The following is a 19,714-nucleotide window of genomic DNA, read 5'->3' as shown; positions in this document are numbered from 1 at the left end:
GCTAGGGAAGCTGCTAGGAAGTCCAAAAACAAGTCTACTGCAGGTAATTGTTTCTAGTAATTTAGTAATAATTTTTTTCTTTGACTTTTTTCTGGTAATAATAAAAATCTTTGTTCAGATGTATCTGATGGAAACGATGATGAATCTGATGTTGGGGAGTCATCATCGGTTGGGAAGGAAGGATAGTCATGTTTCTCAAGTGAGTATCAAAGTTTCGATTATCTTGTATGTTTCACTTGAAACTTTGAAATCTGATTGTCTTTCTTATGATGAAATTGTGTGTTGGTATTGGAATTTGGGAATGTTGGGTCTCTCTGAGATTTAGGTGGTGTTATTGGTTAGTGAAGTTAAAGTCAACTCCATTAGAGTTAAAGTCTATCAGATTTCAAATGTTTTGGGTTCATTGAAAAGTGTTTATCAATCACAAGTTCATGTTTTGAAGTATTTGGATCGGAATATCTCTATTGGAAACATTCTCATATGAATTTCTTTTTGGTTGCAAAAACTTCTTCGAGCACTTGGGATGTTTGCAGGAGGAGTCTTTCTCTTAGTTTTCACTTTCTCAAAACTCTTGTATAAGAGTTTCCTCTAGAATTGGTCTTATGTTTCTGATTTCATCAACTCTCTTAGGGGGGTGTATTGAAGAAAGAATTTGGAGTGATTTGAGTTTTTAATGAGTTTTGAGATGATTTTGGTGATTTTTGGTGAATTAGGGAATTTGATATCAAAACTCTCTCAAATCCCACATAAACCATGGGATTTAGATATTTGAGTTTTTAACTAAGATGTTCTCTGAAATTCCACCAAAAATCACTCAAGTCTTTTCAAATCCACAACTTAAAATGTTTCCAATAACAGTGGATTTGATTGTAGATTTTAAAATCACTAATCCAATAACACTTGATTTTAAAAAGATTTTTAAAATTCATGTTTGAATAACATAAGATTTATCTTTTTAATACAAATCATTTCAAATCCTTTATTGAATACACCCCCCTTAGTTTTCACTTTCTCAAAACTCTTGTATTTCTCTAGAATTGGTCTTATGTTTCTGATTTCATCAACTCTCAGTTTTCACTTTCTCAAAACTCTTGTATTTCTCTAGAATTGGTCTTATGTTTCTGATTTCATCAACTCTCTTAGTTTTCACTTTCTCAAAACTCTTGTATTGAGTTTGTTTTTTAATTCACAAACCACTTCTGAATTGCAATTTATCATCCACAATTTCATTAAACCAGAGATGTTTTACAAAGTTGGCTTCTCATGATCGATAAAGCAATTGAATTTTAGCTGGTTCATAAGTAAATTAACAAAGGATCCTTTAATAACATGAACTAATTTAACCGACTGCAGAAAAACTTACAAAGTTTGGGACTTTTAGTTCAACAAAAAGCCAGACAAAACATGTAAGAGGTTAGAATTACTTAGATGTCTTGTTCTTGGACATGTCTTGGAGCAATAATCTTTTTGTTTCAGCAGCAAAGTCAATTGGAGAAACACCTCTTACAGTTATCCTCTGTCTCTTCTCACTGTTATACTAATCCGGAAGAGATGAGATGACCAAGTAGCTTCTTTCACTTTTGTCTGAAACTCATTCACTTCACCTTCCTGGCAAAAACCAAACATAACATCGCATCTTAAATCAAAACATGGAGAAATAGGAATGTGTTCCAGTTGTTTTCTAGTATGGTTGTAGTTTTCTTACCTCTGATTTTAGATTATTGAGTTCATCAGCTGTGCAGCCAATAATCTTCTCTGCTTCATCATTGAATGCAGAAAACCAAGTTTCACCTGTTGAATCAGAGACTTTCACCGCCATTATATACCTGATCACACAATAAGTACACATGATTAAAGAAGAACATAACAAACAAGATCTAATATCTATTCTTGAGTGAGATTTCTATGAATCTCACTATCATCTTACCTTAAGCTGCATTCTTGATCCTTTTTCAGACAACCTTCACACCAATAACCAGAGTCCATTGCTTCAGTCACTTTCTTGTTACAGGTCTTGCAAGCACGGTACCACATTGTCTGGTCTGGCTTGATGAAGCTTATGTAAGCTCTAGTACTAAAGAATACAGGCTGCAACACATATAGAAGACGCATAAATCAACTTTTCTTTCTACCAGAGCTTAATATGTAAGAGTGTTTTAAGTACCTTCTCCTCACCTAAAGAGGGGTTGCTTGTGATGTGAGAGAGAAAAACTCTGTCAGAATACATGGATCTTGATCCATTGTTGGCAGAAGAACCCATTCCAGAGCCAATAGCAGACATAGATGTCTCTTTCCCTTCAGCATCATACCAAGATTTCAACTTTGTAGCTTCTGGAGAATCAGGATTTATCACCACATTGCTTCTGCTGATAGTAGACAATTTAACAAGCGGCCAATTAGTATTTTGACTTCAAACAAAAAATCAAGACTTACCTTGAAAATCTCCAACTTTGAGAGACTTAATCGCGATAACAGGGTGATTATCAGCCATGTCTAGCAGTTCATGGCCTATGCCAGTTGCTAGATCATTCCAAAGGGACACCACAACAGTTTTCTTTGTCTCATCAGCCAAAGTTATATCCCTCTTGTGATCATCACAAGTAGCCGCAAGTTTCTCCATAATAACAGGGTAACCCGTTGCCTGCAAGAAACCCCATGTAATAATAACCAGACATTAGACAAGAACTGAAAACAAGATAAATAAACAACAAGTGATCACTTCTGACTTACTTTCTTGCCTTCTAGTAGACCCCAAGTACCAAGAGCCAACGCAGGAGCACAACAGATAGCTGCGTTAAGTCGTCCATTGGAGTCTTGTTTGTTTACCAGATAGCTGCATTTTCACCCAACCAACACTCTCAATCACACAAGCCCAAAGATATTGATTGAGAAGAAGGAACCTACCATTACATGGCCTGTCAAGTGACCTCCTGTTCCCCAAGATAACAAAGTCCCTGTGAAGCACACCACATTGTCATTCAGGTTATTCCCAATGTTTTATACCAAAGCTAGCTTTAAACCAGTAAAATTAACTACTCACCAAAGGTTTGAACAAGTTGCTTTGCGATAATGGCAAGCAACCAACTTCAACACCAAACTAGAGATCACCAATATCTTCCTTACACGAGCCAGTTTCGATAATCTAAGGAAATGAACTAGTCCACTAGCTTATGACCACAATTTTCACTCAGTGACATCCCAATCGAAGATTCATTCAGTCCACACTTGATAAGAAAGCGTACACCTTTAGAAATAAAAGTACTTGGCCATATATCATTCGCCTAGAGCCTTAGATGAGTCAAAAGCAAGCAATCACAAGATCACACATGTTAATTGTTGGTCAAACACTAAAGCCTAAAATTTCAAGCTTGCAGAAATCAAGATTCAATTTCCAATTGAGAAACTTTAACTGCAACAAATCTAGAATCCAGAATTCCCACCTACAAGTTATCTTGTCAGCCTTGAAATTAGATACGAACCCTAAAACTAAAGTTGAAATTCCAATGCCATTAAGAAGAAACTCCTAAATCTATATACCAACCACAAGGACCAACTGAATCCGAACAACATAAACCTCAAATTTGATATTATCATGCCCAATCAATTTGATGTAGCCTCCACCACGCGTGTTCAAATCCTCCTCCTCTGTGGTAGTCAAGTAAACCTTAACGAAGTCCGAGACGTCAAAAGTCTTCTTCTCATTCATCATCTGAACCACGTTGTCCTTTTTCCATACGTATTGCCGAATCGGTGGGCGGTTTCTGCGCTGATCTCTGCCGTGGTATACGATGTTGTATACGGTCTCTGGATGCCGTAGTTTATTTTTTCTTTCTTGTTTTGCTTTTGAGATACTAATTGCCTATGTTGTAGAGAGCCTAATGAGAAAGCTTTCTCTAATAATGAACTACACTTATTGAAATTCAAAACGTTTCTCTTGGATTCTGTATATGAAACCATTTACATAGATAGAAATAGTGAAAATGAGTTGATACCCTACAAATGTAGATCAAATACATTATAAAGTTTTCATCTTAAATGCAGAAAAGTCTCTTGCTACTCGGGGTAAATAAATGTGATACAAAAAAAAACCGAGCGGGCTAATCAGATTTCTGCAAATTGGAGACAAAACCAGAAGCAGCAAAAGCAGCAGAGCCACCAAGAACAGAGAGCAGAGCCACAAGAACCTGAACCACTACTTCCCAAGTGTAATCTTCAGGAACTACATATGCACAAACCGGTCCAAGAAGGAGTAAACCGAGGCTCAAAGTGAATAACGTTCCAGGGGTTTCCGGGTTTGTTGCGGCAGACAAAACGCCGAACTCCTCTGCTTTGGTCAGCAATCCAAGACGCTCGATGGTTGATAGAGAGAAACCTGATTTCTCTGCTAAAGACAAAAGTCCTGCTTTCTCGGCCTTGGTCAGAAGCTTAAGCTGCTCAACTCTTGTCAGTAGTTTCACCTGTGGAGTCGCTGTACTCTGGCAAACATAACAAAGTGATTAGATTTTGGGAAATTTATGAAGATAAATTGATTTTCAACTTTTACCTTCTTTGAGGTTATTGTTCTTGTTGCAGCAGAAGGTGAAGGTTTCTTGTTCGCCATTGAATGCACTGTTAAAGACGAACAGATTAGTTTAGCCGCCATTATCTCTCTGGTTTTGTCAAAGCTTTTTCTTCAATGGAGGAACCAAGCGCTTGTAGATCACACAAGTTTTGAGACTGCTATGAATAGGATTGTGTTATACACGTGTCGTTCAACGATTGGTTAACTCTTCTCCGGTTGAAATCAATCCAAATCACATCATTTTTAACCGGTTAGTATATTAGTAAAGGTTAGTTTGGTAATTTACAGAACCCTAAACCCTTAACAAAGATAATTGGAAGTGACCGACTAATTTCCCGATCCCAAATTCGACGTTTAAAAACCCTAGTCTCCGAGACCAGACGATCAAAGTTTCGATTTTTAGCAGCAACAATGGTGAACAATGTTGTCTCACTCGACAAGCTTAAAGCTTTCTGGCACTCTGAGGTTCACGACGAACAAAAATGGGCCGTGAACATGGTAAACTATCCTACCTTCTCTCTGGTTCTCTCTGTCGTTTAATTCCGAGTTGATTCTCAATTGAATATCGAAGTCTCGATTCTCTTGTATGTTTCATGATTAGATCATAGGTCCTCGACTGAATTTAAGGAGTTCTACAGCGGTTTTGAATTTCGGTTTAGGGTTTCCAAATTGAGCGCGTACAATTTGATTCTTTTGTCGTTCTTATGGAATTGTGTGTTCGAATGGGAATTTGGGAATGTTTGGATCTCTCTGAGATTTAGGGTTTATCAATCACAAGTGGATGCCTTTGAAGTATTTGGATCGGAATCTCTCTATTGGAAACATTCTCATACGAATTTCTTTTTGGTTGCAGAAACTTCTTCGAGCACTTGGGATGTTTGCAGGAGGAGTCTTTCTCATGCGGAGCTATGGTGATCTCATGGCAGTCTGATCAAAGATGAAAGAGCCTCGCTTAGTTTTCACTTTCTCAAAACTCTTGTATTTCTCTAGAACTGGTCTTCATGTTTCCGATTTCATCAATGTGATATGATCAAGCTTTGTGTCTTGGGATTTTATTATATGCTATAAAGAGTTTATTTTTCATTCACAACCACTTCTGAATTGCAATTTATCATCTACTATTTCATTCAACCAGAGATGTTTTACAAAGTGCGATTGAATTTTAGCATGTTCATAAGTAAATTAACAAAGGATCAAAAGAGCAAAGATGCTTTCTTTCAAAACTTGTGAATAGAAGAATATTCTTTCAAACAACGATAAGCTGCAAACTAAACAAGTGGCATACTAGATTTCTCAGTGGAATATTCTTATGGCGATTGGGTTGTTACGATTTTTTGGCTAAATCTTCTAAAGATAAGCTGGTCTATCTATATAAATGTTGGATGCTTGCAGTTTGGTCGTTGGAGGAATTTTTCTAGCTCAATTCAGTCATGGTCTTCAAGTGTAAGTGTCAAATCTCCATTGTTTCTATGTCTATAAGTTGATTCTTTGTTTAAGCAATTTTTGTTATAATTTTTGCAGATTTTCTACCATTGCTTTTACTGTCATTGTTGGTTGCTAATTGTGCCTCAAGGCCATTGTATCGTCTCCCAAGTGAAGAAAAACATGCTACCAAGAAATCGCTTCAGACTTCTCGTCCATATAACCTTGCACACAGAGGATCAAACGGAGAGTTGCCTGAAGAAACTGCTCCTGCATATATGGTATTAGATCTACACAAAAGTTTCTACCTTTACACTAATTTTGTCTGGTTTCACAAGGTTGTTTTGATGGCAGAGGGCCATTGAGGAGGGTGCAGATTTCATTGAAACAGATATTTTGTCTTCCAAAGACGGTGTACTTATATGTCACCACGATGTTAATCTGGATAATACAACCGATGTTGCAGACCATAAGGAGTTTGCAGACCGTAAGAGGACTTATGAAGTCCAAGGAATGAACATGACCGGCTTCTTCACTGGTAACTAATAACACTCCATTAACATTTGTTTGGTATAATTCATTTTTTTCAAATTTTAACTATGGGATTGAACATTTCAAGAACAGTTGATTTTACTCTCAAAGAGCTGAAAACACTTGGTGCAAAGCAGAGGTATCCTTTCAGGGATCAACAATACAATGGTAAATTCCCGATTATTACCTTCGACGAGTATATTTCGATAGCATTGGATGCACCTAGAGTAGTTGGGATATATCCAGAGATCAAGAATCCGGTTTTTATAAATCAGCAAGTAAGCAAACCATAATCATAGCTTCAACTTTTTGTCACTAATGATAACAAATGGAGAGGATGTTTTACTCTGTATGGAAACTTCTGCAGGTGAAATGGGCGGATGGTAAAAAATTTGAAGATAAATTTGTGGAAACTTTGGAGAAATATGGATACAAAGGCTCATATATGTCTGAAGATTGGTTAAAACAGCCAATATTTATTCAGTCTTTTGCAGCAACTTCGCTAGTTTACATTTCAAGCATGACAGACTCACCAAAATTGTTCTTGATCGATGATGTCACTATTCTTACCGAAGACACTAATAAGGTCTTTTATATATTCATTTTTTTCCTTTCTCATTATGTCAAAATTGCTTATACATAAGGTTATGAATGTGAATGCAGACTTACGCAGAGATCACATCAGACGCATATTTGGATTACATTAAACCATATGTAATTGGGATTGGTCCATGGAAAGACACAATTGTTCCTGTGAACAATAACCGTCTCATGACACCAACAGATTTAGTTGCGAGAGCACATTCACGTAATCTTCAGGTTTGTGTGTAGGACTAAAACTTCTGTCTCTACTCTCTAGCTATCAACATTGATTTGTTTTATTAAACTTCACGTTGTATAATGTTTTTGCTAGGTCCATCCATACACATACCGTAATGAGAACCAGTTTCTGCATTTAGAGTTTAATCAAGACCCTTATCTAGAGTATGATTATTGGCTCAATAAGATTGGTGTTGATGGTTTGTTCACTGATTTCACTGGAAGTCTACACAATTACCAGGAATTGAAGTCTCCTTTGCCTCAGCAACAGTGAATCCCCTATTGAATTTGATTTTTTTCTTTCTTATTAAGCTAGTTCATGTTCTCTTAGGATTTTTTTTAAACCATGGATTTTTCCATTTTCTTCAATTTAATATTATTTTGCCTCTACTTAATCCCAACGGCTCTCTGAATTGATTGTGGGAACACTTACAAAGTCAATTCTTTAATGGCATGAACCAATTTAACCGACTGTAGAAAAACTTACAAAGTTTGGGAGTTTTAGTTCAACAAAAGCCAGACAAAAGATGTTAAAAGGTTAGAATTACTGAGATGTCTTTTTCTTGGAAATGTCTTGGAGCAATAATCTTGTTTCAGCTGCAAAGTCAATTGGAGAAACACCTCTTACAGTTATCCTCTGTCTCTTCTCACTGTTATACTCTTGCTGAGAAACACTAATCCTGAAGAGATGAGATGACCAAGTAGTTTCTTTCAGTTTTGTCTGAAACTCATTCACTTCACCTTCCTGGCAAAAACCAAACATAACATCGTATCGTAAATCAGAACATGGAGAAATAGGAATGTGTTCCAATTGTTTTATATGGTTTTAGTTTTCTTACCTCTGATTTTAGATTATTGAGTTCATCAGCTGTGCAGCCAATAATCTTCTCTGCTTCATCATTGAATGCAGAAAACCAAGTTTCACCTGTTGAATCAGAGACTTTCACCGCCATTATATACCTGATCACACATTAAGTACACATGATTAAAGAGGAACACAACAAAACAAGATCTAATATCTATTATTTAGTGAGGTTTTTATGAATCTCACTATCATCTTACCTTAAACTGCATTCTTGATCCTTTTTCTGACAACCTTCACACCAATAGCCAGAGTCCATTGCCTCAGTCACTTTCTTGTTACAGGTCTTGCAAGCACGGTACCACATTGTCTGGTCTGGCTTGATGAAGCTTATGTAAGCTCTAATACTAAAGAATACAGGCTGCAACACATATACGAGACGCATAAATCAACTTTTCTTTCTACCAGAGCTTAATATGTAAAAGTGTTTTAGTACCTTTTCCTCGCCTAAAGAGGGGTTGCTTGTGATGTGAGAGAGAAAAACTCTATCAGAATACATGGATCTTGATCCATTGTTGGCAGAAGAACTCATTCCAGAGCCAATAGCAGACATAGATGTCTCTTTCCCTTCAGCATCATACCAAGATTTCAACTTCTTAGCTTCTGGAGAATCAGGATTTATCACCACATTGCTTCTGCTGATAGTTGACAATGAAACACCTAGAAAAGCAGGTTTACATCAGCACCCAACTCGACAAAATGCTTATTTTCTCTAAAATGAAAACGATAGATTTACCTTGAAAATCTCCAACTTTGAGAGACTTAATCGCGATAACAGGGTGATTATCAGCCATGTCTAGCAGTTCTTGGCCTATGCCAGTTGCCAAATCATTCCAAAGGGACACCACAACAGTATTCTTTGACTCATCAGCCAAAGTTATATCCCTCTTTGGGATCATCTCATTGTCATTCTTCCTTCTAATGCTCATGGTAGGAGAAACACATTGAACAACACCGATAACATCTGGAAATGAAATAACATTAAAGTCACTAATTATCATCATAAACCAATGTTTACCAATAAGAAGAGTTCTATATAAGAAACAGCTCTTACCAATAAGGTCTTTCTGATTCACGTATGTACCCAACTCATCAATGGGTACAAAGTTGAATTTAATTTCAGGAGTAAACATTTCTTCATTACTAGCTTCTTCAACCTCAGAATTCTCGTTTAGAGTCATCTCATAATCGTTCTGAACTGTCTTGAACTGCTTATTAGCAAGCTTAAGCGATCCCCTGGATATATAGTAAACCTTTCCCATCTCGAATCTGTCATAAAACTTCCTTGCAGCTGCGTTAAACATTGTTGCCTGAATCTGTGTTCCCTGGATTTCCATAAATAAATAAAAATCAATAACCACATAGAGTCTAAGACAATAATCAAGAGACATAGAATTCATAGATTAGTCTTACTTCCTCATCAGTGAGTTCCACATTAAACACACATCCTTCTCCTCTGGCGTTGTTGTAAGTTCTCATGACTCCTTTGTTAGTGACACGAACTCTAATAGTCCAACTTCCTTGATAAGGGTTCAAAGACACAAGAGGATGAACCCTTCTAGTCATAGCCATTCTTGCAGCTGGTGCAGCACTACAAAAACCACAGAGACTTGTTTAAGCAACATTCATAACAACAATTACAAAGAATATGAATCAAAGAAGTTAAAAAGAAGAAGATTCACTTACTTTCCCCTTTGCTCATTGATTATCTGTGAAGCTGATTTGGCAACAAACTCCTGCTTAGGTTTCAACGTTATGCCTGTGGAAGCTTTAATCTCCGCCTTAATCTCTGAGTCAAGTGCAGAGGCAACGGCCTCACATTTTGTTATAAGCATATATCTGAAGTGGCAAATAAAGAAAACAAAGATTAGTTTCAGTTTACTTGAAGATCTTTGATCATCAAAGTAGCATAAGAGATTAGTATTATTACTTTTCTTCTGATTTGCCTGGAATATCATTGACGGTATAATCAAGGAGACGAACCAGACCCAGATTCTGAATCTTTCCAGAGATAATTTCACATGTCAAAGTCGCTGGTAGCATTGCTTTCATCTTCATATTTCCATCATTGGCATTAAACCTGATAACCAAAATCACATGTCAAAGATACTTCATGGAACCAATTAAGATTGAATTTGATAAAAGCTAAACACATAGCCCTAAAATTAGATCCAAATTATAACAAAAAATAAACAGTATTATATCCAAATCTAAAGAAAACTGAGACTTGGTAAGATTCTAACAAAACCCAGATCTCTAACCCTAATTTATAACCATAAAAAAGTTTGTTCTAAACATATCAGAAGAACCCAGATCGATGCTTACAAAATCCAGATCGAAACTTACGTATATCGATTTCCGACAGGCTTAAGATCCACGACTTGAACGACGATTTCGGGTCGAACAGAGGAAGAATCAAGGGATTGATTCGATAAAACTGTCGCGATACCATCTTGGGTCACTGAGTTCTCCATCTCTCTCTCTAAGTCTCTAGGTCTATAGAATTCACAGGAACAAAAGGGAAGCAAAATGGCTTTTGTAAAAGAAATATTTGCGCGGGAGCTATTAGTTTTTTGGTTTATGATTCCCGCCGATTTTTCTTCTCTTCTTTTCAAAACTTCACCGCTTCTTCTCGTATCGCTTTCTGTTTTTTGGCGCCTTCTCTCAAACCCTCTGACGCCTCTAGCAGGTTTCAAAGCTTACTAGTTACTACTACTGTAGCTTATCACATCTTAGCTTTGACACTGTTCTTAAGATATATACATTGAATTTGACAAAACATCTTCTTCTTTTTTCAGTTTGTTTAGATCTGACATGGAAAGTTACACCAATCTTTGCATATCTACACACACAAACACTAACTAGAGACGTGTAATACTTTCATCATAAATGATAAGAATTTGAGTAAATGCTTTTTTTTTTTTTTTATAGATTTTGTTCTGTTTCTTCCATGAGAAATAGCATCTTCTGTGCATTAAACACAGCAGACGATCCTTGCTTTGTTTTCTCAACAATCTGCTTTATCAGATGCTTCTCCATCTCATCTTCTTCTTCGTCACTCAGACCAAGTAGATCTTGCAGTATGGAGAAATTCACATCCTCTGAAGTTCTTGAAGAATCCTTTATGTAATCTTTATGGCTCCAAGGTGAGCTTTTGCTCGTCAAAGACAATTCTTCTTGCCGCTCATTCTCCTGCATCTCACATTGTAAATAATCTTCTTCTGAATAGTCGTTAATATCCATCAGTTCCTCGTAAGATTCATTGAATGCATCAAGTGCTTCCCCTTCTATATTCATAACCAGAGGCTGGATCTCTGCAGGAGGATTATGATTCTTCTCGGTATCAGCTACAGAAACTGGAAGATTTGAGTCTCTCTTGTATTTCATCACTTCATTGGTTTCCCAAATCCTTGACAATGGTTTCTTCTTTTCCTCTGATTCTATGACCAGCTGCTCCACTTTCATCTGACTCTCTTGTAAGGCTTTGTCAAGTTCTTTTATACGTTTTTCATAACGTGAATTGATAACTCCAAGCAGACGCAAGCTTAACTCACGAGGTGAGACTATATAGTTTCCTGATTCAGGTGTGGAATTGCTACTCCATTCCTGGTTGGACCCGGTTTCATCAAAACGCTGCCTTTCAACCTGATCATCTATCAGCACGCCCTGCGCAAATTCTACTTCAAACTCTGGCTCCAGCTGCAGAGTTGAGAAACAATTAACAAGCTGGACTTCTATAGATGTTTAAACAATAGCTACTCTTATGATCAAATATCTGTTTAGCTCAATTTTCATATATGGAGAAAACAGGATCATTAGTGCTGCGGGATAACTTCCAGATTGAACAGACATGATCGACCAGAATGAGACAATGATTCAGTGAAAGCAAAGGAAAGAGCAAAAGCTAGAGTATGAAACTCACCTCAAAGACATCTGAGAGTTTTGTTTCAATGTTGGAGGAAGTCATGTTGATCTCCAGCCTTTCAAGTTCAGCTTCAAGTTCTGCTTCAATTTTACTTACAGATTCTGAATTCTCTACTCTCTTTTCACCATTGTGTAAATCATCTTTCACTGTCAATGAGTCTTTTCTCTTGAGCTCATCTTCAAACTCTTTTACCAAATTCTCTGTCTGCTTTGACTCTGCTCTGACTTTGTTTAGTTCGGTTTGGTTTGCTACAAATGATGACATTATCCCAATTGAAATCCCAACGCAAAGCAGCAACACTGCATCATTTGATCCTGAAAAAAAGATAACATGTTAAGTCTTCTCCTTTGTCAGTATAAACAAATCTAACATTTTAAAAAGAGAGCAAGAATTCTACCAATCCCATTATCAGATCCTCTACTCGCGCTCTTAGCATTTCCAACTCCCCTCTTAGCGTAGAGAAGTGAAGATTCCAACTTCCTAAGCTGAGGAATCCCGCATTCCGGAACTTGCTGGCTAACAGAATCTCCAGTTTTCTTGCTAATTACTTTTGTACCATCAGTGACAAGCAAGGGCCTCGAAACTGAACCACAAGGTGATGGAAACAGACTACGCATATATTCCTCCATGGACACTTTCTCTCTATGTAACCGAGACATTACACTTTTCTCCAAAGAAAAAGGCTTGATAAGACGCTGATTCCTCCTAAGAAACGCTCTGTTCCCAAAAGAACCTGAACGAATCTCATCATGATATCCCAAATTCTCCTCATTACTCGAATCTACTTCCACTTTATATGCATTGCCACATTCATATAGATCAAGAGTTTCCCCATTAAAGCAATCCTCAAAGTTTTCTTCTTTTGGTTTCTTGACTCTTACTACATTACTAGCCAAGTATCTCGGAGACTCTAGCTTCACATTAGTCAAATCTTCAGACGAAGATTTACCTTTTGATACATTTTGCAAATGCTTGGTTATATATCCTGTAGCAGCAGTAGCTGCGATTAACCATAGATCCATTTCTTCTCTCTTCGTCCTCAACAATCAAAAGAGCACTTGGATCCTCTCCAATCCAACTACATAAACATTAAAGCTCATCGAAAACATCTCCATTAATTCAAACGAACTCATACTAAGCTTGAGAATCAAAAGCTCAGGCTTCAATTTCGAAGAACGAAGCTATAAAAAGCAAATAAAAGCTACCCACCAAAGTTAAACTATCAGAGAACAAACCAAAATTCTCAAACTTCAACTACGCGGAAATCGAAGTACTTAGCAATACCCATTAGAGAAACGCAGAAAAAGGCTTCGACTTTTCCATGAGAGAGATAGTCATGAGCAGTAATTAAAGACAAAGAAGCAAAGAACAAGACTTTGGAGCTTTGTGAGTACAGCAATGAAGAATCTGGACTCTGGATGATTAAATGAAGGAAATGATCTTCATAGGCCGGCAATTTTGTGAAGAAGCCGTACGAGCTACCAAGGGTTACCGGAATTTTTTTTTTTTTTTTTTTTTTTTTTTTTTTTTTTTTTTTTGTAAACCTGGGTTACCGGAATTTCTATTTTCTTTTTTGTAAAAGGGTCAATATCGAATATCGATGACTATCAATTTCATCCGGTTTGCATCGGTTTATTTGGTTTCCAATTGATCGGTTTTAGAAAAACGTAAACCATATAACATCTCCATTCGGTTCGGTATTGTTTTCTTTTACCAAGAAAAGTGTTGTTATTCAATCGGTCACTGATTTATCAAGTATCTCGGCTTACACATCTTCAAAATTACTTTGAGCTTTATTTGCAGCCTGTTTGGTAAAAAAAAAAACACTATTTTACTAATAACTCAAACTTCTATTGATATTTTCTTAATAACTTACATGTTTTTCTATCAACTAAATTAACTTTTATTTGTAAATTAACTCATTTATTTTGTAGAACTTAAAACAATAAGTTTTAGATTCACCACCATTCCATTCATGTACTAATGTGTGAGAGCTAATTGACTATTTATGTTTAAATGATGTTTTAGTTTAGAAATAAACAAAAATTAAAATAATAAATGATGTTTTAGTTTAGAAATAAACAAAAATTAAATGATTTCTTAATCTGTGTGCATTCTCCTAAAACATCACTTATAAAAGAACGGAAGAGTAAAAAATGTATAATAAAGCTCATAAATAACTAAATTTCAAAAAAGTTTATATTAGGTAAAGAAAATAGTTTAACTTTTTCATGAAAATCCCAACTGCTATAACAAAATCAATAATTACAAGAAATTACTGTAAAGTCGCAATAAATTTCATTGACACACTATTAAACTAAGTGATTATATAGTATTTTAAATTGGTTTGTGATGATACGTTTTTTTACTTTTTAGAATTTAATAAATTAATTTTAAAATTTAAAATCTAAATTTGACGTGTCTTGTTCTTATAAGGATCATTTTAAAAAACTGTGGGATAGTTAAATTAGATTTCGTTACTTAACGTAAAAATACATTTTTAAATCCCGCAAAATTCAAAGTTTAAAATCAAAAATTTATGTGTCTTGTTTTTATAGCCAAATATGAAAATGTCAACTTATAACGGTCATCTTAAAAATCGCGGGATAATTTAAAATTCAGAATCAGATTATATCATTTAAAGTGAAAAATATTAAATCCAGAAAAATTCAAATGCTGGGAACATGTATTGATTGTTTAATTCGTAGCAAATCAAATCATCATTTTCTTTGGCAAATCAACAGATTCTACACATCATACGGGAGCTCACCAATAAAAAATGCTAAACTAAATACAAATTTTCTGCATTAAACATAGAAAATATGAGGGATATCATAACAATGATTTATAGACAGGATACAAACTAAGAAAGAAGGAATGTCAATGTGAGCAAGTCACATATGTCAGCAAAGTCCAATCTTACATAGCTTATAAATAACTTGATATCCAAGTAAAATGAAGCCCTAATAATCATAGTTACAGATGCACTCACTTAAGAAACTCAAGCAAAGAGGCTCAGGAGAAGTTAACACAAATGTCTTAATCAATTTGATGAAATACACAAGGATGTGAACTTTGAGGTCTTTGACGTTTAGTTTCTTCAATATCTTCTTCTACAAACATAAACCAAAGAAAACCACAAAATAAAACATAAGCACAATATCATAATCTCACTTTCTAACAGAAAATTGAATCAAATACAAATTGTGGTTTCACCTGCAAGCCGAAGCGTCCTACGTTTTCTTTTCGGAGAAGGAAAAGCCAAAAATTGTGGTCGCCGTTTCTTGATTGGAGATGTATCATTGGACACCAAAGAAGCTATCAAAAACAAAATTAGGCACCTCATGTAGATTAGTTCAATAATCCTGAACAGACTACTTAAGTAAACATAAACAAAAACTTTATATATATATCACCTTTATTAGGACATGATTGTGCCAGCAACATAAGTCCATGAGGAGGCGGATGAAGTCTCAAGCCGCCATTCGAAGTATTATGATGAAGAACCGGCGTAGAAATCTCTTTCCTACCGCTATTAGTTGAGTTGTTCACATGATCCGATATCTGTAATACGCGAGTTGAGGATCTGCACTCTTGACATAACCACATATCGGGGACAGATCGTAAACAGACTGCTGCGCAATAACTGTAAACACAAAAGAGAAACATCCATTGAATTAAAGAATGATAATCATAATCATGTAAAAGAGTATTCTACAAAAAAAGATATACAAGAAACGAAAGTCATCATGTACATGTGTTCTCTGACTTCTCTGCATCTGAAACAAGTCATAATGAAATCCTCAAAGCCGATAACCCCACATACGTTACAAGGTCCCTGTGTGACAAAAAAAAATCGAATAAAATCGGCATTAATGTATAATAGTTTTCATCAATCGTAAATTTGGATGCATCCTAGAATCATCAAAGCAAAACAATTGAGTTAAATCATGATTTATATATAACAGATCATGCCTAACAATTTTTTTGAATCTAAGGATTTTTCAACAAAAGCATCATAAGACGATGGGTTTAATCAACATAATCCCTATTATAATCTCGTAATATTTGAGAACATCTCATGAAATAATAGTTTAACAACAAAATTCTCAAGTTCTTTTTAGGGAAACAATCAAATATTTGTAAAATCTTCTAAGCAGAGATCTTCTTGAAAAAAAAAATTGATTCCAGATTAAAAAAAAAAAAAAAAAAACAGAGGATAAATCAAGATTAATTGTAGAAACACATCAGATCAGAAACTCTTTTCACCAATCGAGGGAATTTATAGTTCGAAATCACAAAAACTCAAAACCAAAGAAAGCCAAGAAACATAAAATAAAAAAGGTTATAATAATCAAAAAATTAAACAAAAATAAAGAACATGGATATATTTTAATATTTTTCACTGCAGAATAATTTGTCCATGTTCACAAATCTTTGAATTGTTATTTAAACGAATGAAATAATAATCTTACTGTTGGAGTCTCCATCTTTTCTTGTTTTCTTGAAGATCCTCAAATGAAGTCGATAGATTTGTCAGAAATTTATATACTGAAACCGAAAGAAGAGATTGTATAGGAAATCATTAATTTATCATTATATTTTCTACCGAGGGGACACTCTAATTCATCCAGTGTGTTTCCCAAGAAAAGCACAACCAAACTAAACCGAATCAAACCGAGATGCTTTATTCATTATTCAATCCGGTTCACGAAAATGGAAATTTCCAGACCAGTAAATCTTATTCTGGTTGAGTTAGTTATAAAATTCTTAGACCCAATCCGAAACCAAACAAAAATGCAAACTTTAACATTTGTTTCATAGATATAATATAATGAATTCGTACCAAACCGATATATAATAGAATTGGTTTTACATTGATAACTGTTTTCTTAAAACCGGAAAGTGATAAAAGAACCGAAATCCAGATTATATTATCTCTAAAACAACAAGAACATAAATAACATATTTTAGACTCTTCTTCAAAGCATCATCAAGAGAGAACAAAAGCCGGTAAACATAAGGTTGTTGGAGTAATGGAGAGCGAATCCACTGCTTTCGGTTGAGTAATCAGGGTTAAACCCAGTTCCAGTAGCATCAGTGACATTGCCTCCTAATAATCCGGTAGATGGTGTGCCAGTGTATGGACTGTTTCCGCCGGGAAATGTGGTGATGCTGTTGCTTCCTTTTGGACTGTTTTTGCCAGGCGTCACGGTGGAGCTACTGCTTCCACTACAACCACTGTAAACAAACAACAATACTCATAAAGTCATAATCAAGCTAATCCAAAAATCTGTAATCTTAATTAGGCCTGATTGTATTGTTTGCGTTTATCTTTAGCTTGCACTTTTTTTTTTCAAATGAACTTACAGTTGTAATTATTTTCAACGAAATTTATTTGTTAATTGTAAATGCAAACACATGTCCTTTGAGTTTATAAATTTTAGGATAGAAAAAAAAAAGTTGTATTGTTTAAAAATCTTCTTTGAAATATTTTTTTTTCATGTAAATAGAAAGATTAGCTTTTGAAACAATTGGCACCTGTATACCTTTTCAATTTATTTAGCATTAATGCGTTTTCAAAGAACAGATTATAGCAACATAATAAAACTCTTGCAAAGAGAAGCAAGTCAATACACTAACCACATGTTCAAACTTTATACAATCCCCCAAAAAGGCAATTGAATTGTTGTAGATGTTATCTAAATTTTAGTAAAAGATTAAACAATAGTGCACTTTTTGACCCAAATCAAGCTTTTTGTCCACTTTTTCTCTTTCCCACAAAATAGGGATTATAAAAGTAAGTTAATTAAAGAGTAGTATTAAATGGCTATCCTTTCATTTCTAGATAAAACCCCTGTTCTAAAAATCGGCCGCCTAGCCGCCTAGGCGGCCGCCTAGGCGCTGATCGGAGGAGCACCGCGGCGATTTTGTCCAAATCGGTGAGAAAAATCGGAGATCCGATTTTTTGTCCGCCTAGACCGCCTAGGCGGCCGCCTAGCCCGCCTAGACGGCGCCTAGCCCAATTTTTTTTTTTTTTTTTTTTTTTTTTTTTCATCTAAAATTCAAAATGTCCTACTTATGTTCGTAATTTGTATAAAAATCATAAATTTGAAATTAAAATCTTGTTTTCATGTGTTTAATACAATTTTAAAAACAATATTATATAAATTTCTTAATTATAATGGATTAATATGTTTTTAAAATATTAAATAGCCCTAAAACTAATCCCCGATTAATCCCCGTGTAATCCCCGATTTTCTTGCTAGGCGCTAGGCGCACCCTCACCGCCCGACTAGCGCCTAGCGATTTTTTGAACACGGGATAAAACCATTAAGAAAAGAAATGTGTAGAAGCAAAGAGCCGTACCTAGCACTAGAAGGGAATGCACATCCTGTATAGCCTGTGACAAAAAAAAAAAATCACACATAGGAGAAAAAATGTCAAAAATATCTCTAGTCTAGTCTTTAATACCAGTTCATAGTAAAGAGTAACCAAAAGACCCTGAACTTGAACTTTCTGAGACTCAAAAACTTGTAGGGTTCTAAAGAATCACAAGAGTATCAGATTTCTGAGAAACTTACTGGGATCAGTGGTGGTAAGAGTTGCAGAACCAGTGAAGTTACAAGACTCAGCAGCTTGACCTTTCTTTTGGAAGAAGCTATTGACTGCATAGTTGCAGTGAGCCCTAACATTGTCAGGGTTAAAGCAAGAGCCTTTTGGGTGAGTTGGGTTACAGTCAGCTCCATTTCCACAAGCATAGTCTAATGTCTTTTGTAGCACTGAGTCACTCAGCCCTGTTTTGCACACACACCATGAGGCACCTACAAAGCAAAGAAAAAACGGACCAAATTGTAAGTGAAGCCAAGAAGATTTGGATAAATCTTGTTTTGAAAGGTTAACAAGATTTTGCAAATCATCAACAAGAGTTGCATAAGGTATAGTTTCTTTGTCAGGGAATGGAAGCAAGGTTTCTATAGTAGATCTGATAAGGAGAGTAGGGGTTTCTTAAACCAGAGAGCCAGAGAAGAAAGTGAAAAGTAAGAGAGAGTGAAACGGAGAGACCAAATCCATCAACAAAGAGGACAGAGGTAAGTCAAGAACTTAAAGGATTTGATTGAAATTGTATTCCCATCAATAGACACATTGAAAAAGAAGAGATAAGAAATGTGAAGAAGAGTGAGAGTTCTTACTGGAATGGCCAGCCATGAGGAGACTGAGAAGGTAGAGAATCAGAGCAGCCATGGTTGGAGTTCAGAGATACAAATGTCACTGTTAGACTTGTTGAGAGAAAGATAGAGAGATTTCACTTGTGATAATTTTAGAGAAGAAGAATAAGAGAAAGAGAGAGAGTGATGCAAGCTAGTGTGTACTGGAGATTGAGAGTGACAACTTGTTCCGTGACTCTTGTTTCTTCTATAGCCCTTCTTGAGTCAGCTTTTTCATTATTGTAGCTCTCCGTGTGAACACCCGAACTTGTAAGTACACCTTTTTTAAATTTCAAAAATTATTACAAATATTGTGATTCTTCAAGAAAATAAAAATTTACAAAATAAGTAAAAGGGAAAGCTGTAAACAAGTTAGGATGTCGGCT

The 19,714-nt window shown here is 35.6% G+C and overlaps 7 protein-coding genes and 1 pseudogene across 7 annotated transcripts; 2 read left to right on the top strand and 6 right to left on the bottom strand.

Moving 5' to 3' along the window:
• Positions 1-1,243: 1,243 nt before the first annotated feature.
• Positions 1,244-3,706, bottom strand: LOC9307374 (annotated as a pseudogene).
• A 207-nt stretch (positions 3,707-3,913) lies between these two features.
• Positions 3,914-4,824, bottom strand: LOC9309406. The gene is made up of 2 exons (XM_002871257.2): positions 4,544-4,824; positions 3,914-4,475 (listed from the first exon to the last, which is right to left on the bottom strand). The coding sequence occupies exons 1-2, from the start codon at positions 4,640-4,642 to the stop codon at positions 4,098-4,100; spliced, it is 477 nt and encodes a 158-aa protein (XP_002871303.1). The 5' UTR covers positions 4,643-4,824; the 3' UTR covers positions 3,914-4,097.
• Positions 4,825-4,885: 61 nt separating this feature from the next.
• Positions 4,886-5,654, top strand: LOC9309405 (mitochondrial import receptor subunit TOM5 homolog). Its single transcript, XM_002873291.2, has 2 exons — positions 4,886-5,059; positions 5,415-5,654. Exons 1-2 carry the CDS (start codon positions 4,973-4,975, stop codon positions 5,490-5,492), a joined length of 165 nt encoding a protein of 54 aa, XP_002873337.1. The 5' UTR covers positions 4,886-4,972; the 3' UTR covers positions 5,493-5,654.
• A 224-nt stretch (positions 5,655-5,878) lies between these two features.
• LOC9307373 (glycerophosphodiester phosphodiesterase GDPD6) lies at positions 5,879-7,721 on the top strand. Its single transcript, XM_002873290.2, has 7 exons — positions 5,879-6,004; positions 6,083-6,264; positions 6,338-6,521; positions 6,608-6,792; positions 6,882-7,100; positions 7,178-7,333; positions 7,428-7,721. The coding sequence occupies exons 1-7, from the start codon at positions 5,992-5,994 to the stop codon at positions 7,605-7,607; spliced, it is 1,119 nt and encodes a 372-aa protein (XP_002873336.1). The 5' UTR covers positions 5,879-5,991; the 3' UTR covers positions 7,608-7,721.
• A 3-nt stretch (positions 7,722-7,724) lies between these two features.
• LOC9307372 (replication protein A 70 kDa DNA-binding subunit B) lies at positions 7,725-10,799 on the bottom strand. The gene is made up of 10 exons (XM_002871256.2): positions 10,542-10,799; positions 10,126-10,275; positions 9,882-10,034; positions 9,609-9,786; positions 9,250-9,520; positions 8,932-9,159; positions 8,632-8,855; positions 8,396-8,556; positions 8,173-8,293; positions 7,725-8,078 (listed from the first exon to the last, which is right to left on the bottom strand). Exons 1-10 carry the CDS (start codon positions 10,667-10,669, stop codon positions 7,878-7,880), a joined length of 1,815 nt encoding a protein of 604 aa, XP_002871302.1. The 5' UTR covers positions 10,670-10,799; the 3' UTR covers positions 7,725-7,877.
• Positions 10,800-10,942: 143 nt separating this feature from the next.
• Positions 10,943-13,627, bottom strand: LOC9307371. Its single transcript, XM_021023239.1, has 3 exons — positions 12,518-13,627; positions 12,118-12,434; positions 10,943-11,894 (listed from the first exon to the last, which is right to left on the bottom strand). Exons 1-3 carry the CDS (start codon positions 13,140-13,142, stop codon positions 11,121-11,123), a joined length of 1,716 nt encoding a protein of 571 aa, XP_020878898.1. The 5' UTR covers positions 13,143-13,627; the 3' UTR covers positions 10,943-11,120.
• Positions 13,628-14,579: 952 nt separating this feature from the next.
• Positions 14,580-16,305, bottom strand: LOC9307370. The gene is made up of 4 exons (XM_002871254.2): positions 15,876-16,305; positions 15,537-15,766; positions 15,337-15,438; positions 14,580-15,233 (listed from the first exon to the last, which is right to left on the bottom strand). Exons 1-4 carry the CDS (start codon positions 15,911-15,913, stop codon positions 15,160-15,162), a joined length of 444 nt encoding a protein of 147 aa, XP_002871300.2. The 5' UTR covers positions 15,914-16,305; the 3' UTR covers positions 14,580-15,159.
• Positions 16,306-16,918: 613 nt separating this feature from the next.
• On the bottom strand, positions 16,919-19,702 carry LOC9307369 (PLASMODESMATA CALLOSE-BINDING PROTEIN 2). The gene is made up of 4 exons (XM_002871253.2): positions 19,314-19,702; positions 18,705-18,944; positions 18,490-18,523; positions 16,919-17,361 (listed from the first exon to the last, which is right to left on the bottom strand). The coding sequence occupies exons 1-4, from the start codon at positions 19,363-19,365 to the stop codon at positions 17,103-17,105; spliced, it is 585 nt and encodes a 194-aa protein (XP_002871299.1). The 5' UTR covers positions 19,366-19,702; the 3' UTR covers positions 16,919-17,102.
• Between the last annotated feature and the right edge of the window lie 12 nt (positions 19,703-19,714).

Source organism: Arabidopsis lyrata (assembly GCF_000004255.2).
Source record: "Arabidopsis lyrata subsp. lyrata unplaced genomic scaffold ARALYscaffold_6, whole genome shotgun sequence".
Taxonomy (NCBI): domain Eukaryota; kingdom Viridiplantae; phylum Streptophyta; class Magnoliopsida; order Brassicales; family Brassicaceae; genus Arabidopsis; species Arabidopsis lyrata.
This window is presented reverse-complemented; position numbering and strand designations above follow the sequence as displayed.

Bases quoted from the DNA above. Each gene is read 5' to 3' on its own strand.
- LOC9307369 (XM_002871253.2), bottom strand. From the start codon at position 19,365: ATGGCTGCTCTGATTCTCTACCTTCTCAGTCTCCTCATGGCTGGCCAT. The intron at 18,945-19,313 runs GTAAGAACTCTC...TTTGCTTTGTAG, and splicing joins CCTCATGGCTGGCCATTCCA to GTGCCTCATGGTGTGTGTGC. The intron at 17,362-18,489 runs GTACGGCTCTTT...GTTTGTTTACAG, and splicing joins GCATTCCCTTCTAGTGCTAG to TGGTTGTAGTGGAAGCAGTA.
- LOC9309406 (XM_002871257.2), bottom strand. From the start codon at position 4,642: ATGGCGGCTAAACTAATCTGTTCGTCTTTAACAGTGCATTCAATGGCG. The intron at 4,476-4,543 runs GTAAAAGTTGAA...TATGTTTGCCAG, and splicing joins GAACAATAACCTCAAAGAAG to AGTACAGCGACTCCACAGGT.
- LOC9307373 (XM_002873290.2), top strand. The intron at 6,522-6,607 runs GTAACTAATAAC...TTTCAAGAACAG, and splicing joins CATGACCGGCTTCTTCACTG to TTGATTTTACTCTCAAAGAG. The intron at 6,793-6,881 runs GTAAGCAAACCA...AAACTTCTGCAG, and splicing joins CGGTTTTTATAAATCAGCAA to GTGAAATGGGCGGATGGTAA.
- LOC9309405 (XM_002873291.2), top strand. From the start codon at position 4,973: ATGGTGAACAATGTTGTCTCACTCGACAAGCTTAAAGCTTTCTGGCAC. The intron at 5,060-5,414 runs GTAAACTATCCT...TTTTGGTTGCAG, and splicing joins AAAAATGGGCCGTGAACATG to AAACTTCTTCGAGCACTTGG.
- LOC9307372 (XM_002871256.2), bottom strand. From the start codon at position 10,669: ATGGAGAACTCAGTGACCCAAGATGGTATCGCGACAGTTTTATCGAAT. The intron at 10,276-10,541 runs GTAAGTTTCGAT...TTTGGTTATCAG, and splicing joins CCTGTCGGAAATCGATATAC to GTTTAATGCCAATGATGGAA. The intron at 9,521-9,608 runs GTAAGACTAATC...ATGGAAATCCAG, and splicing joins TGGAACTCACTGATGAGGAA to GGAACACAGATTCAGGCAAC.
- LOC9307370 (XM_002871254.2), bottom strand. From the start codon at position 15,913: ATGACTTGTTTCAGATGCAGAGAAGTCAGAGAACACAT. The intron at 15,767-15,875 runs GTACATGATGAC...TTGTGTTTACAG, and splicing joins AGAGAAGTCAGAGAACACAT to TTATTGCGCAGCAGTCTGTT. The intron at 15,234-15,336 runs GTGAAACCACAA...TTATGTTTGTAG, and splicing joins TAGGACGCTTCGGCTTGCAG to AAGAAGATATTGAAGAAACT.
- LOC9307371 (XM_021023239.1), bottom strand. From the start codon at position 13,142: ATGGATCTATGGTTAATCGCAGCTACTGCTGCTACAGGATATATAACC. The intron at 12,435-12,517 runs GTAGAATTCTTG...TCTTTTTTTCAG, and splicing joins AGGATCTGATAATGGGATTG to GATCAAATGATGCAGTGTTG. The intron at 11,895-12,117 runs GTGAGTTTCATA...TCAACTCTGCAG, and splicing joins AACTCTCAGATGTCTTTGAG to CTGGAGCCAGAGTTTGAAGT.